We start from the raw sequence: 18,176 nt of genomic DNA, 5'->3' as shown, positions 1-18,176 counted from the left end.
ATGGGATAAGACTAGAAGACTTCAAGGACATTTCCAAATACCATGGCAAGTCCAGTGTCCTGAAATTCATGCCATTAAGAAGCTGTCCTTTCTGATGAAGATATGTGACTTTGTCCATGCAAATGGAGGATTCTCACACAACTATCTACTAGCACCAGCATATTGTGGATTGAAGAAATAATTCAAAGAAAAGCTAGTAACAAAGCATTTTCCAATTACACTAAAACATCTCCTAAAGTTGTTTATAAGATGAAAGTTCATGTTCTCTCCTTTGGGCTCACTCTTCATTTTGTTGGCCCTGCTGTCTTTCTTGATTTTTTCTGTATATACTTTTGCATAATATGCTGTATAATTATGTATTCTTTACCAGCATCTTTACTTATGACTGAGAATCAACACTACAGTGATAGGAGGCAAAAGTTTCTTTGCTAATTACATATTCTTGATAAACTGTATGATAATAACTACAGCAAAAATGTACATTAGCAGAAAGCATGTAAATTATTTCAGTTGTTCTGACTTGGGAAAAGTAAGAGACTTTGTTGTGACTTATTCTAAACACTCCTACTTCTTGTACACTTATCTTCTTCAATGGTACCATGATGCCACCACTCAATTTGCATGTCCTTTTGGAAGAAGATATATTGAACCACATTGCTGCGCATGCCACCATTATGATGAAATGTCTGGAGAAAAGATGGCCAACCTCCAGTTGTTGGGTCAGCGCAATAGAATAATCTGAACTGCCCTCAAGGTTGTTCACAATAAAATATGACTTGAAGTAGCCAAGAGTTTGGAGAAGACTAGAACATGAAGTCACCAATGCCTGAATACCAAACCTGGAAGAAATGTCTACATTCTTATGATTAAAGTCAAATGAGCACATCAAGAATCTCCCACCCCAGCAGGTCTGCCTTTCCTATGGATGATTTACAGAATAGGAAACTTTAAAAAACAAATGCAGTCTGGACAAGCCACATTCAGACATATTAAGTCTCCGCAAGCCTGCAGCTGTGAATGTCTCCACTTGCACAATCTAACTAGAGGATGCTTTAAAGGTTGATTTAATTGTAGCTTCTGAATCATGTTATTTCCCATGTTTTAAGTTGTTGAACATAAATATACAAGTGTTAGAGTAATTTTGAAAATCTGCAAATGTTTGGGACGAAATCTGCAAGATCTCCACTTCTGCTAGGAATTGACAACGAGATTTAAATACTGTTTGAAGAAAAGTACTACCTGACAACAGCAGTGGCCAAATTGCCATGGCGAAATATTTTGAACATTTCACTACTCTGGTAATGTGAGTTTACACAGGAGAAAGAAACTATGAGCAAACAGAAAACTGGCTATTCATTCTCACTCATTTTTTTTGTAAAGGGATGAAAAGATACTACAGGAAAGTTAGTACTCTTATGTAGAGAAATTATCCAGAGAACACACATTTTGAGTCCTTAAGAGATCTCTGCTCCTCCTTCTATGCCAATACACAAATATTTTCAGCATCCTTGAAACAAGCACAAAGCCAAGATCCAGATGTTGCCCCTACCCCCATCATCAGGAACCAAAGAGAGAGTCAATGATGCTTTATAGAAGTTATCCTGTCTGCTATTCTCCTTTTCCACCATCTCGCAACTCCTTGATGAGCTTCATTAAATACAAGATATCGCCTAACCTTTCACTTCAGCATATCAGCAAATTATCCTTTGGATGTGTTATCTCCTTCTTCCTCTCCAAGCCTTTTTTTCCCCCATTTTTGGTTTCCACTTTTATACATACCTCCTTTTCTACAAATTTTCTTGCCGGGTTTTCTTGTACATTCCTTGGATATTCTTTTTACTGAAAAATGAATAGAAGACTAGAAAATAACATGGAGCTCCGTCACAGACCCTTGGAGCATGCAATACCACTAGCTCACTTAAGTCTAAACTCCTGCATTTTTTTGGAGTGCGAAAGGGTACCCATGTCTTGTGCCTGCACATGCAAAATGGAGGAAGGCTGATGCATCTTCCCTAAAGGCATTGAGTAGGAAATGGGAACTAAGAACCAACTTCTGCCTAAACACACGTGCCATGGGGAAAATAAAACAGGTAGAAACAGGGGAGAAAAAAATAAAACAAATGCATACACACAGGAACACACACAAATAAGCCACATGCACACATGGAAAATGCCTTCGTGCCAAAAACAGAAAGCCATGCTTGCTACCAGTATACATGAATTAATATTGTTAGAATTTAGAATAAGAATAATATTATATGTATATATATATATATTTTTAAGATCTTGCTGGTTGTTTTTTTTTCCTTCAGTAACTCACCATCCTCTGTTGGGACATAGATATTTAAATAGAGGCAGTCTTCACTCTGATCTTGCACATAGGAAGAAACTACATCCAAATTATTAGTAAACCAAACAGGGAGCATAACTTCTGGCAACCTGCCATCAATAATGTTCTGTGGACAAACAGGAGCAAACTGAGTGGCATTTCTGGTGTCCGACCAAGAGGATGGGGGCTCAGGAGGCTGAAAACGACGTTCCCCTGTGGGTGGGGCTGCATAAGGAACCCCAAGAAACTGAATCACAGGCCCCAGAATTTCATTATTGAGTTCCTTCTTAACCCCTCTTATTTTGCCAAAGTTGGTCGTCACCAGTGGGTCAGCATCATCCAGCTTTTGTGAGGACACGACAGAGGCCTGAAGCAAACATCCAAAGATACACAGGGCCAGTGTGGCATCCAATCCCCGTAGTGCAAAATGTGCCATCCCTGCTTTCCAAGCACAGTTCAGCCACATGGATCTTGGCAGGACCATGGTCCCACATGAGGTGTGGAGTTGACAAGGAAGTAATAGTATTTGTATCCACCTGTGAAAAATAAGACAACTGAAGGAGGAATGTTTCCTCAGGTTTCCAGGGGAGCCTGTCAGGATAATCTCAAAAAGCTTTTCAAACAGCAAGGATCTTCCATTGATTTCACATATATTGAAACATCTTTACTTGGTGTTCTTTATCAAACTATGTCCCATTAGCCACTGGTGTTCCATTTTCCATAGCAGCAGTACAATGAGAGTAGCCATTTATTCTGGATTCCCCTCTGATCAATCAAATTCAGTTAGCAGCAGGTTGAAATCCTGGAGAAAATGAAAATAAACCATTAGTATGTAGGAACTAATATGTACAGAGCAGTAATGAGATGTTTTACAGGTCACTGCATGGACATTAATGGCAACAAAGACGGTGTATATAAATTTCTACAACAGGCCATTTATGGTTCCATTTGATAGAAGATGAAATACTGATGATCATACTCTTTATAAATCTTCCTGCTAAATTTATAGAAATTTAAGTAGAAATAGGTTATAGTGAAACACTCTCAAAATTCACAATTCATAAAATATCTATTGCTAATGATTGAAACATTCTAGGTTTCTCTGTCTTTGGCCTTCTCACTCTGCCTAGTCCAACTAACAGGCTGCAAAGATTAGAGAAGAAAACTCTTAGCAAAGATAGATAGATAGATAGATAGATAGATAGATAGATAGATAGATAGATAGATGATAGATGGATGGATGGATGGATGGATAGATAGATAGATAGATGATAGATGGATGGATGGATGGATAGATAGATAGATAGATAGATAGATAGATAGATAGATAGATAGAGATATATAAGATTGACCACAAATGCTAAGAAACAGATCTGCACTTGGTCTGAGAAGCCATTATTCTTATGGAAATGAACTCCACAAAAGTAATACAACATCAAAGAGCCTGACATGGCAAAAATGTCTTTGGAAAAGTTCAGTCACTTTTTATCTCTGCTTCATAGAATCCTTACTTTCCTTCAACTCAGGTATTATATCCCTGATTCCCCAAGTAGTTAGGAAATTCTTCTGTTAAAAGATCAAAGCTGGAAGGGACCCAAGAGGTCAGAGGCTACCATTCCACCACCATCCCCAGATACATTGAGGCAAATGAGGGCCATACAATTTAAGGGACTTGCCCAGGTTCACATAGCTAGTGTGTGTCTGTGGGAAGGATTCGAACCCAAATCTTCCAAACTCCAAGTCCAGCACTCTAGCCATTATTCTTATATTTACTTATCTGTGGACCTATTACTGTACCCCTACCTCACCCCTACCCTGCCAGAAAAATATATACTTCTTAAGGGCAGGGAGTATTTTCTTTGTCTTTCTGTCACCAGAGAAAATGCTCTGCACATAGAAACCGCTTGAGAAATGTTCAATTCAGAAACGTGAATTGAACTACACAGAGAAGAACTACTAAAACTTATCCATGCCTTACACATAGTAGGTTCTCAATATTCCTTTTGCCAAAATTAATTTAGGTAAATATTAGAAATAAGCTCATTTAAGGATAACTAGATTTACTGTGTTACTTAAGAGAGTTCCCCTTTGTATTTACACTTTGAAACCTTATTTCTTACCCAGTTTACATTGCCAAGCAGAGGATCATAGGATTCAGAGATTATAGGAATCTTATGAATAACTCAGTAAAATCCCTTCATTTTACAGAATAGGACACTGAGACCAGAAGAGGACACTTATGGAAGATCACATAACCTTTCCTCTTACTCCTCTGCCAACCCTATTTCCCACTTTAAACCATTTTTCCAAGAATGAAAAGTGCCAAAATGGCTGCAAAAGTGAAAGAGATGTTTATGAAAAAGTAAAAAGAATGAGTAATGTAATTCTTACTATCCATCAATAGCTTAACTATGCCACAAAAGAGTTGCCTTTCTTAGATCCCAGAAATCTACAGATGAAAAATAACACATTGAGCCAAAGTGAATATTTTTTTGAATGCCAAATTCTAGTTCCATTTTTCTTTAATACAAAAGATTGCCAAGTGTAAGGCCTTTCTGAAGCAATCCTACCTAATTGTCCCATCTTTCATACTAATGTTAATCAAACATCTAATACTGTTTACACAGTTCATGTGTTTGAGTGCAACACAAGACAACGTAACATCCAATGTAATACAATTCACAGTATAATCGCCGACTAACTGCAAAATAGCATGTAATTTGGGGAATTTGTCTTTCCTTGTAAAAGCAACCTTTTAAAATGCTTACATTGGAAATAATACTGTTGGTTTGTATCAGTGATGGTTTTATCCTGTCCTGTAATAGAAAGATTCCTGAAGAAATGCTGGGCTAGCAGTCAGGCTGCCCCGCAGTTATTGTTATTAAAATGGAGATTGTAAAGGCTCCATGGGGCAGTGAGAGATTCGGTCCATGTGTGATGTTCCTTTAGCCTGGAACAATCCATCTTGGGAGATAAAAAGGAGATAGATGCAGCTGTTCCACAATCTCCGTGTGTTCATTCTCATAGTTTGGCTAGCAGAGCACATTAGCATATAAAGGACAGACTGATCCCCATCTCTCTGTCACCTCAGAGTCGCAGCATTCACTGGAGATCTACCTACACAAGAACCTTTCCATTCAAGTGAAAGTCTATTATGGCTGAGGCTTGAGCAAAAATGTAGCTGGCCCTGATGTGTAAGGCTTCACTCCCTTGGCCTATTACTTTTTTTTAGAGGTAACAACTTGAGTAGATCTTAAGTAGGGAAAATGCTGAACAATTCTGAAATTCTCAGTGATTGATTATTTACACCCTGATTCCATTTTAGGGTATGATGGCAGATCTCCAATATGTTCCTTTTTGAGAATGTAAAGATCATTTCACCCTTTGTACCTCAAGAGCCCGAGATGGTGGCTGGCCCATAGTAGGAGCTTAATAAATATTTATGGATTGACTTTATGCCTTATCCATTTGGTAACTCAGGAAATAAGAGAAATGTATAGCTAGACTGAGTCCTGGGTTTGAATCTTACTTCTGACACATAGTAGCTGGGTTAGAGTTTGCAAATCACTTTAGTATTATCGGATATCAAGTAGGAGTTAATAGCACCTCTAACAATTTTTCTAAGACCATAAATTTCAGACCAGGTAGTGATCTGCTTTCATTATCACTGCTTTCCTTAGCATTGATCTGAACTTTCTGTATCAAGCATTTCCTACACTAATGAAGTCACATATTTTATTCCCCCACCCCCACCTTGAGTATCACAAAAATACCCATAGTTCCATCCTTATGGTGCTGAAAGGAGGATCAAATGAGGATCAAAAATTCTAATCCAAAAACTCAATGCCACAAACATTTTTAACTACCTATTATGTATGTGGCCCTAAGATGCCCTATAGTTATACACATAAGTTATTTTTTAGTTAAATCAGTAAAACATTCCAAGAGACTGTAAGTTTGAGAATAGGGGATTTTAAGTTTTGTCCTTGTAATGCCTTACCCAGTATTAAATATAATAAAAGGTTAAAATAAAAGGTTTGGGCTTTTACAAGCATGATATTGGAATATCACAAACAAATTATGCTTTATGTTAAAATTCTGAATTACTGAGATGAATCATGGATCTCTTCCAATAGAATTTTTGCTCCCATTCTAGAAAGATGTTAGATAGAGTCCAGTACGGCTATTGGAAGGGACCTTATGGAATGGTGGAAAAATGGGCCCACATCATGGTATAATGATCCTGGCCAAATCACCTCATTCCACTGAGGTCACTGCCTCATCTGAAAATGTCAATCATAAACTTGTTCTATTTGCCTTCTACAATTGTCTTAAGAAAAATGTTTTCAAAATCTTAAAAAAAATCTATGGGAATATCATTGCTGTTATTATTGATTTTATTATTACATTTATTATTACAATAAGTTAAGATGCATTGCTTCAGTGAGGTTTCACTCACTTTGGTCATTTTGCAATGCACCACAAAGAAGCCAGAACTGTATAACGAATTCCCAAATAATTCTTTCTTCTCTATTTCACCCTAGCTTTCTGAGTCAAACATGAAAAGATATTTGGTTAAAATTACATATTGGTATTGACATATCTAGCTATAAAGGCCCTCAAATCTGTTGTCGGCTTACCATGAATACATTTCAGAAGCTCTGACACATTAGCAAGCCAGTCACTTAGAAAGGTTTTAAGTTCCTTAGAAGAGAGATACTGCTTAAATATGGTTCACAACTGTCACCGAAACAAAGCTCATTTAAATACTGTAGACAAATATCTTGCAGGATAAATAGAGACTTTTTTGTGCTCTTACTTTGCAATTCTATATGAGTATTGAGGTGGGAAGGAGAACAGAAGAGTGGATGGCCTAGAAAGGAGACTCCAAAAACACATACTCAATAATAATATTAGATTAGCCTAACTCAGAAGGTCAACAAATTCCCATAAGCCTAAGGCAAGAGACAAGACTTTCAAGTCAGCCTTTCCAGTAGATCAAGTGAACAGTTTTCCAGTTAGTTTAACATAAAGGGGATAAGCAAAGGGGATAAGACCAATTGTCTCTTCCACTGACTCTAAAATTCCTTTTTTAGTGATTCTTTGAGTTAAGTAATAAGTGGCCTCTCATGAAAATGGTATGATTATCTCAGAAGGGAAACTAAATCCAACTCCATAATTAAATAAGCATTTATTGAGTACCTCTATATGCATAGGAGCTGTGCATACCTTATCCACTCCTTGAAATGAATTAAATCAAGTTGTCCAAAGAAACACATGAAGTAATTAACACCTTGTACTTAAATCTTTAATCCCATCCTACAATCCAATCCCTCAAACACTGATTAAGTATCTACTATGTATATGATATTAGATGGGCACCAAGAATACAAATAGAAAAAGGCAAAGGGAAAAACATGACTCTCCCTCAAGGTGTATAGAGTCTAGTGGTTGGATACACATAATTTATGTATTAGCCTACTAGTCACCCTGTGACACCAGAAAGTCATGGTATCATTCAGTGATGGCCAAGAAAGGAAGTCAAGAAAAGGATGAAAAATGGGGGGAGAGGGGCGGCCAGGTGGCACAGTGAGTAAGAGCGCAGTTCCCAGAGTCAGGAGACCCGCGATCGGTTCTGGCCTCAGATACTCGGCACCCACACAAAAATAATTGGCCGTGTAACCTTGAGCAAGTTACTTAACTCCTATTGCTTTAAAAAAAAAGATGAAAGGTGGATTCTAAAAAGTGGAGAGTCACAGCCTTTAATGTGCAGCTTAAATGAGTGTAATGAAGTGACCACTGCTGCATTTCACTTTCTTACCAAGAAAACTGTTGACTTATTCCAGGATAGTCTGATGCCCCATCAAAACTTATTCTAACCCTGAATGTACCTTCCACAAAGCTTATGATACAAAGAAAGGAAAATAGACTTTAAATTCTTTGAGATGGTCAATTAGGTCTTATTCATCTTCTGATCTCCTTCAACACCTAAAATGATACACTGCAAAGCCCAAAACAGGCAACTGAAAAAGTCAGTTGAATGAATGAAGAATGAATGAATGAATGAACAGATGAAAACAAATGCAAAGGGGGTATACTCTGATCTTATTAATGTTAAGAACAGTTATGAATAGCAAATCATTTAAAAGGGAGCTATCCAACTAATCAAGAGTGCATTGCCAATGTCCAAAGTGCACACTGAGCTGCAACCACACCTATATACACAGCTTTATTAGTAAATACTGTATTGTGCTACACTGCATTCTTGGCAATGGTTAGTACAAAGTGGAATTTGAGCTCTGCATTACAAGTTAGAATCATGATGCCTGCATGCTTCCCATTTCCTATATGTAAATCACTATTTAGTTTTCTATCCAGTTGCCTCAATGGCAAGTCCACCTTCCAATGAAATGATGACAGGCTTCTTTGCTGAGGGATGGAGAAAATGATGAAAATGGATCAGTATTAAGTGTTCTAGATATGCTAGGGATAGAAAGCTATAATTAGAATGAGTCCACTGGGGCTTTGCCCCAGTGTATCAATATCGGGGGGGGGGGGGCACATTCACTCTCCACAACGATCTAAAATGTGGGTATACAATATGGTCCCATTTCTAAGCCTTCCCCAGGATTCTATCACCATGGCCCTCCTCCTTTCCACCATCTTCTTTGAGTCACTGCTCTACACCCCCCCACACACACACACAACACACACATACACACACACTCCCAACTCTTCCAGGTAAAACAACTCCTAGTTATGACAACTCAGGCTTGCCATAAGCCAAATGAATTAAAAACAGAAGGAAACCCACACATACCCTACAGCCTGCTTGTTTTACCAATGAGGAAAATGAGGCCCAGGAAGCTTAAGGGATTTATTGTTAGATTTTTTTCAATGAACCTAAATTGGACTTTTAAAAATCTTACTGAGGTACTTGCTCTTTGCTAATGTCTTTCAAATTTCAAAAGGAAATGAAAACCATTTAGAGAATATTGCAAAATGAAATAAAAAAATTTCTATGGAATACAGTGAATATTGCAGGGCATATTGTTAAAGTTAATTGGTGATCCTGTAAGTATCCAGATGGAAATGAATAATCCCTCAATAGCTAAAGATAGACATTCATCTTTGGCGAGGATATTCAGCTGATGCTTTTGTCTGAAAGGGGTCACCTTTGGGTCACAAACATTTCAGCTAAATATAAAGAAGACTTAAATTAGAGCTGTCTGAAAAGCTGATAAACTGGAAAGAGTCCAGAGAAGGGCAATCAGGATGGGGCAAGGCCATGAGGCTATGTCATATGAAGATTGGCTGAAGAAATGGGGATACTTAGCCTTGAGAATAAAAGAAAAAAACCCAGGGAACAGGATGACTGTCTTCAAGTATTTGAACGGCTGACATGTAAAGGAGGGGTTAGGTGTGTTCTATTTGGCTCCAGGATAGAGCCTAGAACAATGAGTAGAAGACTGAAGAAGGGGTAGCTATGTGGCACAATGAATAGAGCACTGGTCCTGAAGTCAGGAGGACCTGATTTCAAATCCAGCCTCAGACACTTGACACCCTTATTATCTGTGTGACCTTGGGCAAGTCACTTAGTCCCAACTGGCTTCCCGTACCCCCTTAAAAAAGATTTGAAGAAGCCAGTAGAGGTTCCATGTTAACAAACTCTTCCTAACAATTCCAGGGGCGGGGGACTTCTGGTCTTAAGGCTGGAGGTTCCTCACTCCTGAATTGGATTTATGCTTAATTAGAATGGATTACCCCTCAAGAGTTACAGGATTCTATGTATTCATATCACCAGAGATGGTGGATAACCACTTGTTGGGGTGTTGTAGAAGAAGGGATTTTGGTTGGGCTACTGGGCTACTTGGACCATTCTAATGTGTATTGGATTTCTCACTTGGGAAACTTCCTACAACAAGGCTTGTCCAAAAAGAGTCTGGAAAGCATGTTGATCAAGCATTGCTCTTAAGTCAGGGATTCTTAATCAGGGGTCTGTGAACTGGTTCCTTTTTTAAATTGTATTTCAATATAATTGCTTTTCTTTGCAATCTTATATATTCTATTTATGCCCATAAAGACATTATTCCAAGAAGTCCATAAGTCTCACTACATACTGTCAGTGGTCTAAGAAACAAACACAAGTCCAACATCCCAGATAGGGAATGGCTTGTTGGTTCTCTCATAGAAGAGCTCAAGTAAATTACAAGGATGTACCAGATGACCATGGATTTGAAGCATCTATGGTTCTATTAGTTTAATTATTCATTCAAAGCTATAGCAACTGGTGATAGAAAATGTATGGTAGAATAACTTTTTAGAAAATTAAGTGTAAAATCAGAGTTTGAACGATCTGTGTTTATTTTATTTGTGGTTTTCTGCACCTATTTTCCATCAATTGAATCCCCTGTTGTATTCACAGATGATTAAAACTCTAAGGGATGGACAGATATGAGTAAGCCACTACCTACAACACTGAGATCTCAGATACACTGACATGTCTTGAAGTCTCCATAGACCAATAAGGACAGAAGTTTCAGGATCTATGGGGAAACCTGAAGTGATTGCTCACAATGCTAAGAATCATACTAACGTTGCTTTCTCAAGAACAAATATAGAAGGGTAATCTACCTATTCAGTTATCCTCTAGAACAAATTTTACCCTGAATATCTTTCTAAAATGACTCATAGGACCAGCAAAGACAGGATGAAACATTTTATATGAAACTCATGATCTCTGAAAGCTCCCCAAATTAGGAACTGTGCTTGGATCCAGGTTCTGGATTTAATTTCATGAAGATTTCAGTTCAAGTAATACCTCTAACACATAATACTTGTGTGACCAGAGAAAAGTTACCTAGCTTCTCAGTGACCTGCACAAATTCTCAAAGACAGTAATTTACTGACAAGTTGCTCATCTGCATTGGTACAAGTAGTTTCCACAATATCCTGAAAACAGATGCTTATGTACAGATTGGTTCACTTTCATCATTGTCTTCTAAAAACCTAGCACAATGCTCAACACACATAGCAGATGATTAATAAATATTTGAAATGCACTGTAAAATTCCAATTCCATTGTGAAAATTAATGGAAGGAGAGATGAGGAACTAAAGAATTTTCAACTCAGTCATGGAAAATAGTTTCAATGGCAAGTGGTAAATATTTAAGGGCATATTTTTTTGTTTTGTTTTTAAAACTGATTCGTGACCCAGAAATTGTTCAAATGTACATTTATCACTCAAGATCTCAGGGTAGGCTTTTGAGTAGAACTGATAACTTCCATGATAATCTACTGATATTTTTTTTTCCCAAAAGAAGTCACCTATGGGTCAAAAATCACTCTCTCTAGAATCTGTTTAATCATAATTTGCCCAACAGCTTTTCTAGAATATTATGTAGCATCACACCCTGAGATTATTTTGTACTATATATTTCAGAAATAAATAAAAGAAAAAAGTTTGGTCATTGATTCAGAACTTACAGAAAACTTAGGGACCATCTAGTGTAACTTTCTTCTGACAGATGAGGCATTCATGGCCTAGAAAGGCTAAGTAACCTCCCCAAGATCACATAGGCAGGAAGAGGTCATGTTTTCCAACTACTTTATTTTTTTTTAAAGCAATTGGGGTTAAGTAACTTGCTCAAGGTTACACGGCCAGTTATTATTTCTGGGTGTGGTGCCGAGTATCTGAGCCCGGATTTGATCCAGGTCATCCAGACACTGGAGCCTGTGCTCTTACTCGCTGAGCCACCTGGCCGCCCCTAAGCAATTGGGGTTAAGTAACTTGCTCAAGGTTACACGGCCAGGTGTTTCTGGGTGGGTGCTAAGTGTCTGAGCCCGGGATTCGATCTCCAGGTGTTCTCAACACTGGAACCGGTACTCTTACTCACTGTGCTACCTGGCCGCCCCCCAACTACCTTATTTTACGGATGAGGAAACCAAGGCCCTACTTGGAGACATAAAGACACTTGTATGATGATGAATAAAAGAAAAGTTACTGAATCCCAGCTTCTCTCACTCCGTATACAATGTCTTTCCTATGTGGCACACATATGCTGTGTTACATGCTGGCCTCCTTGGGAAGAGAAAAGAATTCTCCATCCCAGTGCCTTCTTTAACAGAAGTTGTCATCTTTTTTTATTATTATTAAATCCCCTATCACCAAAAACTGTCTACATTTTTGGAAAGGATTGTTGCAAGTTTCTCAATCCTCAAGCCTTGCTGGAGTGAGTCAATCCTGACACATGGGCAGAATGGTTAGAAATGAGAAAGCCATTAAATGTCCTTTCAGGAGCAGCTACATAGACACTTACTAGCTGTGTGACCCTAGGCAAGTCATTTAACCCCAACTGCCTCAAAAAATAAAAATAAGATGTTCTTTCCGTCCCAGACATTTGTGGAAATTGTCAAAAGTGAACTTTATAAAATGAACAATCCTTGACTAGAGCCTCGGCTATGACCACCAACTCATCTCACAAGAGCTTCACCACATCCATAAAAGCTTCTAATTACTCCTTACCCAGCTTACCACAACTGACCCAAGGCATGGTGGGGAGATGTCATATCCCTAGGCTCTCACAGCTAGGCACCTCTACTCTTCTTATCTTCAGTTAACTATCCCATCAACCCAACACCATAATCTTTATGGACCGTGTATCCAGCAAGAGAGAGATGACCAATCCCCACCCAACACTAAGCAAGTGTTCACAGTTTGATGGGTCATCAAAGTCATCATTCATGCCTTTGGATGGTTGGATACAAAGCACAGAGTTGGTAAAGCAAAAAGAGACAAATGTCGTGCTATATAACCAAAAGTTCAACCTTTGTTTACTGTAGACTATCATTTTGCAAATGTCATTTGTAATTAACATAATTAATCCAGTTTTTCTTTAGAGTGAAATATGAGCTTAATATACCTCCTGGTAAATTATAACATCCCAAATATTCACTACTCCATATTATAAATCGCTAATGAATAATTTACCAAAATTAAATTAACAAAAATCCATATTAAAAGCCCTTAAAAGATTTATTTCTATTTTCATTTTCCATCTTTGATTTCAATATGTCTTTGCATAAAGTAGCTTATGGGTTTCAGAGTTGAAAGGAACTACTTAGCACTTTACATATGGGGAAACTGAGTCTCCCAAAATTATAGGTCCTCCATCTCCCATTCCTGTGCTCTCTTTTATATCATATCATCTCTATTTTACTATTTATTCTTTACAATTCCTTCCAGGTGCCATATTATTTGGTCATTCATTACAATAAAAAAATTAATCAATCTATAGAATCATGCAAATTTAGAGAAGAAATCAATGGGTTTTAGTGATTGCCTAATCCAATTTCCTTTCAGACTATTTTATAGCTATCAGGAAACTATACCTATCAGGAAACTGAGGTCCAGGGAGGATTAGTGGTTTATACAAACGAGGTGATAATAACATAGTGGAATGGAAAGCATCTGAGAATCAGAGTTTGGAAGTCCTTGGTTCTGATCCTGCCTATTACTGTGAACCTGAGTGAGTCACTCTGAGCCTCAGTTTCCTATTCTGCAAAGTACCTATAATAAAACCTGCAGTACCAACCCCAAAGAGACACAGTGAAACTCAAATGAGATTTTTATGCAAAGTGCTTTACAAATTCTAAAGTGCTACACAAATGTCAGTAATTATTAGTAGTGGTATCTAGGTCATCACAAAATGCATATGTCTTGGCTGCTCATCTAGTCTTTTTCTCTAAAATAGTTGACTGACTGTACTAAAAAACAGCAAAATCAGTTATTTTGCAGTTATGCAAACAGCTACCAAGTATCATGTCTACTTGGTAAAACTATTGTATTGGAGGCAGCATTATATACAAACATATATGTGTTTTTGTAGAAGTGTATGGATATGTCTATATTTACATATAAATGTATACATAAATAAATACATATGTCCACATATCTGTCTATAGTTACAGAGAGACGAAGAGAAGGAAGGAAGAAAAGAGGGAAAAGAAGAGAGAAATGATAGAGATGCAGATGGATGGATGGATGGATGGATGGGTGGATGGATGGACATACACAGATGATAAGTAATTGAACAGAAAGAATGAACAACACATATAAAGCACTATATAAATATTAGCTATCATTATTATAATTAATTCAATTCAGAAAGCATTTATTATTGAGAACTTCCCATGTGCCAGGCACTATGTGAGGTATTGAAATATGAAGATGAAAATGAAGCAATCCCTAATTTGAGAAGGCTATTATTTCCTACAGAAGGTACATAGCATATACACTAATAACACAAGACAAAATATCCAAAATAAATAAAAAGTAATGAGGAATTTAGGTAGGTAAGGATGGAGAACATTAACAACTGAGAGCATCGGGAAAGTCTTCCTGTAGGAGGTGGCAGATACTTTGGCCATTCTCTGAGAGAAACTGGAGGTTCTATAAGCAGAGATGAGAAGGGAGAGCATTCTAGTATGGAGGGACTCAAAAGTCAAAGCAGCTCATTATAAAGGATAGAAGAATTGTTTTAGAGGCCTAGATTCAAGTCTCAACAATGGAAGCTTCAAGCCAATGTCTTCAACTTTATGATTCTAAAGGATTGTGAATTATGAGATTGGAAACAGTCCCCACACAAAGTCAATTGTAGATAGTTGACTTACAGAAATATAGATTTCAGTGAGGTAAAAGCTTTATTGGAGGACGAGGTTCGGAGCCGGAGGTGTTGAAGAAGTTGAAGGAGCTACCCCCATCAGACAGAGGCTAGATGCACTAAAGTATCAAACACTATCTGTATTAATATAGGCACTGGAGCATTTAGTAAAAAAGGTCATGCAATGGTGATTTTTTTAAACCATATAAAAGAATTTATAACTCTGTTACTTGTGTGTAAGGTTTTGGACAGTTAAGCAATACAGATTTAAATTTAAAATGACAGATGCTTTGGCATGGAACGTCATGGGCACTGGAGGGAACCTATATTCTTTTAGCAGCTCATAGTTAACTATTAAATAGCACAGTGATGGTATTGGGTTGAAAATGTAGTGACAAATGTAGGTAAACATTGGTTAGCCCGTTATAACTATTCCCAGAGCAAAGTTTGCCCCTGAAGAGCTAAAGGGAAAGTCTATTGATAGTGGTCAAATGTGCACAAGCCTAAAATCCCATTTCAGTTCAACAAGTACTCATTAAGTGATTAAATTGCACAAAACATTTTGATAGATGCTGGAGATAAGAAAAAGAAAGAAGAGGAGGAACAGATGAAGAAGAAGAGAAGAAGAAAGAAAAGGAGGAAAACAAAGAGGAAGAGAAGGAGAAGGAGGAGCAGGAGGAGGAGGATGGTCCTTGCCTTCAAGAAGTTGACATCCTACATCCTATTGGGACAAACAGCATGCACATAAGGAAAGCTTTAAGGGGGTTATAAGAAAGATTATAAACTGATTTAGAGCTGAGCTCATAGGGACCTTAGAAGTCATATAGTCGGGGCGGCCAGGTGGCGCAGCGAGTAAGAGCACCGGCCCCAGAGTCAGGATGACCTGGGATGGAATCCGGGCTCAGAGACTTAGCACCACACCCAGAAATAACTGGCCGTGTAACCTTGAGCAAGTTACTTAACACCAGTTGCTTAAAAAAAAAGAAGTCAAACAGTCTGGCCCCTTCATTTTACAAATGATGAAACTGATGCCAAGAGCTTAAGTGACTGACAGATGTGGGCACTGAACCCAGGTCCAATGACTAACACAAGCACTCTTTCCAGTGTTCCAAAAAGGGTTGTAGTAAGATTTGAAGAATGACAGAATATGTTCAGCTCAGAGAATAATGAGTGGTTTCTGGGAAAGTGTGACATTCTATTTGAGCCTTGAAGGAACTTTGTAGATCCTTTAAAAAATTTTCACAAACTACTATAATTCATAATAATCCAGTACTTTTAGAATATCACTATTCTTTTCCCCTTGAATCTATAAACAGCCTTAGTTATTTTGGCACAATGGGTAGAGTACTAGACCTGAAGTCATGAAGGCCTGAGCTTAAATCAGCTCTCAAACTCTTACTAGCTGTGTGACCCTGAGCAAGTCACTTAAGCTCTGTCTGAATCAGTTTCCTCATTTGTAAAATGGAAATAATAATAGAACCTATCATGAAGCACTGTTATGAATATACATGAAATAATATTTGTAAAAAGATTTTGCAATCCATAAAATACTCTATATAAGCTAGCTATTATTTTATAGGAAAGGAATGAGCAAGCCTGGCTTGCCTATAAGAAATATAATTTCTATATGAAGAATGAAGATTGGAATCAATTGACTTTAAATATCCCAGAATTTAGTATTGTGAAGACAAAACATCTCAATGATTAAATGATTTCTTTTCTCCTTTTTATCTGAATATTTTTGTATATAGACATAACCAATATTTAAGAAGGGAACCATTCCACCCCCCCCCAAATTTCCAGGTATAGAAATAAAGTTATGCGCTGGGTAAATAAATTAGAAAAAACATTAATAACAATAGAGGTAAGACTGCTTTTATTAATTAAACTGCCTACATGGTAAAAAAAAAAAGTTATTATTAGTACTACTAACAATAAAATTATGGGCATGAGATAATAAATTGAAAAGTCATTGAAAATATGAAGAAATAATAATAATAATAATGCACAATCACATAGAAAATAATATGTAATGGAAACTCACTATCCTTCATAAAAGACTATGAAAAAGGGAAAAGAGTACTCTCAGGAATCAAAGGAAGTGAGTTCAAATTCTGACCCAGACAACCCCTACATGATCCTGAACTAGTCATTTAACATCAATGGTCCTCAGTTTCCTCATATGTTAAATAAGGTGACTGAACTAGGTGATCCCTGAGATCCCTTCCAGCACTACAACTCTGATTCCTTGCATTAAAAATTCAAAAGCCAAAATACACTTGAGGATGAAACAAATCAACTTGAAGCAGGGTACCATAACAGACAAAAGATTATCCACAATCACCTGGATACAACATTGACTCGTGGAAATATGAGGCAAGTTTGATATAGATGTCATCATACTGAATACTCATAACCTCCAAATTACATGGGATGAAAAGCTGTCGAAATATAGAGACCTAGTAGAACAAATCAAAACTGTGAGGAAACAAGCTTATACACACACACACACATACATATACATATATACACACATATATGTGTTTGTGTATATATGTATATGTAAGAGATACATGCACATATGTGCATATACATAGATACACATGTATGTATGTGTGTATATAGATGGACATATATGTATTTATACATGCATAAATACATATATGTGTGTATATATACTACCACTCTTGTTATATTTTCTCCTACTAGACTTGTTCAAATACATCATCATCATCATCCTCTTAATCATCATGGCTAAGATTTAAATTATGGTGATTTATGTTTGTAAACTACTTTACAAATTTTATCTAATTTAATCCTCATACTAACCTGGGAGGAGCTATTCCCATTTTACAGATGAGGAAAATGAGGCAAACTGAGACTTTTTGTTTGTTTGTTTGTTTTGGATTATTTTTTAGCAACTTCTCCAAGGTCACATAGTTGGTAAGTGTCTGAGACCAGATTTTAAATCAGATCTTCTTGACTTCAGGTCCAGCCCTCTATCCACTGTGCCAGCACTTTTATGCAATTATGCAATCATTTAATCCATCTACAAAGTAATCCACTGAACTTTCAATATGAACAAACAAGAATAAGACAGAACATTGTCCCTCAAATCTTTCTTTCTCAATTCTGTTGTATAAAAGAAGTGAATGACTCACATTTATATATATATATATATATA

The 18,176-nt window shown here is 37.2% G+C and overlaps 1 protein-coding gene across 1 annotated transcript in view; it reads right to left on the bottom strand.

Annotated features, from left to right (window-relative positions):
• LOC138157803 (neuroligin-1-like) overlaps window positions 1–18,176 on the bottom strand; it is a 328,111-nt gene that overhangs the window by 302,321 nt on the left and 7,614 nt on the right. Inside the window, exon 2 of the mRNA XM_069083625.1 lies at window positions 2,321–3,131. Coding sequence (XP_068939726.1) covers window positions 2,321–2,813 — 493 coding nt within the window. The 5' untranslated portion in view covers window positions 2,814–3,131. The remainder of the gene's footprint in view (window positions 1–2,320; window positions 3,132–18,176) is intronic.

The sequence above is a fragment of the Petaurus breviceps genome, unplaced genomic scaffold (genome assembly GCF_028583685.1).
Source record: "Petaurus breviceps papuanus isolate PSGF00001 unplaced genomic scaffold, PetGlider_PUasm1.0 173, whole genome shotgun sequence".
In the NCBI taxonomy this organism is placed as follows: Eukaryota; Metazoa; Chordata; class Mammalia; order Diprotodontia; family Petauridae; genus Petaurus; species Petaurus breviceps.
The sequence above is the reverse complement of the archived record's forward strand: the minus strand, read 5'-3'. Positions and strand labels throughout refer to the sequence as shown.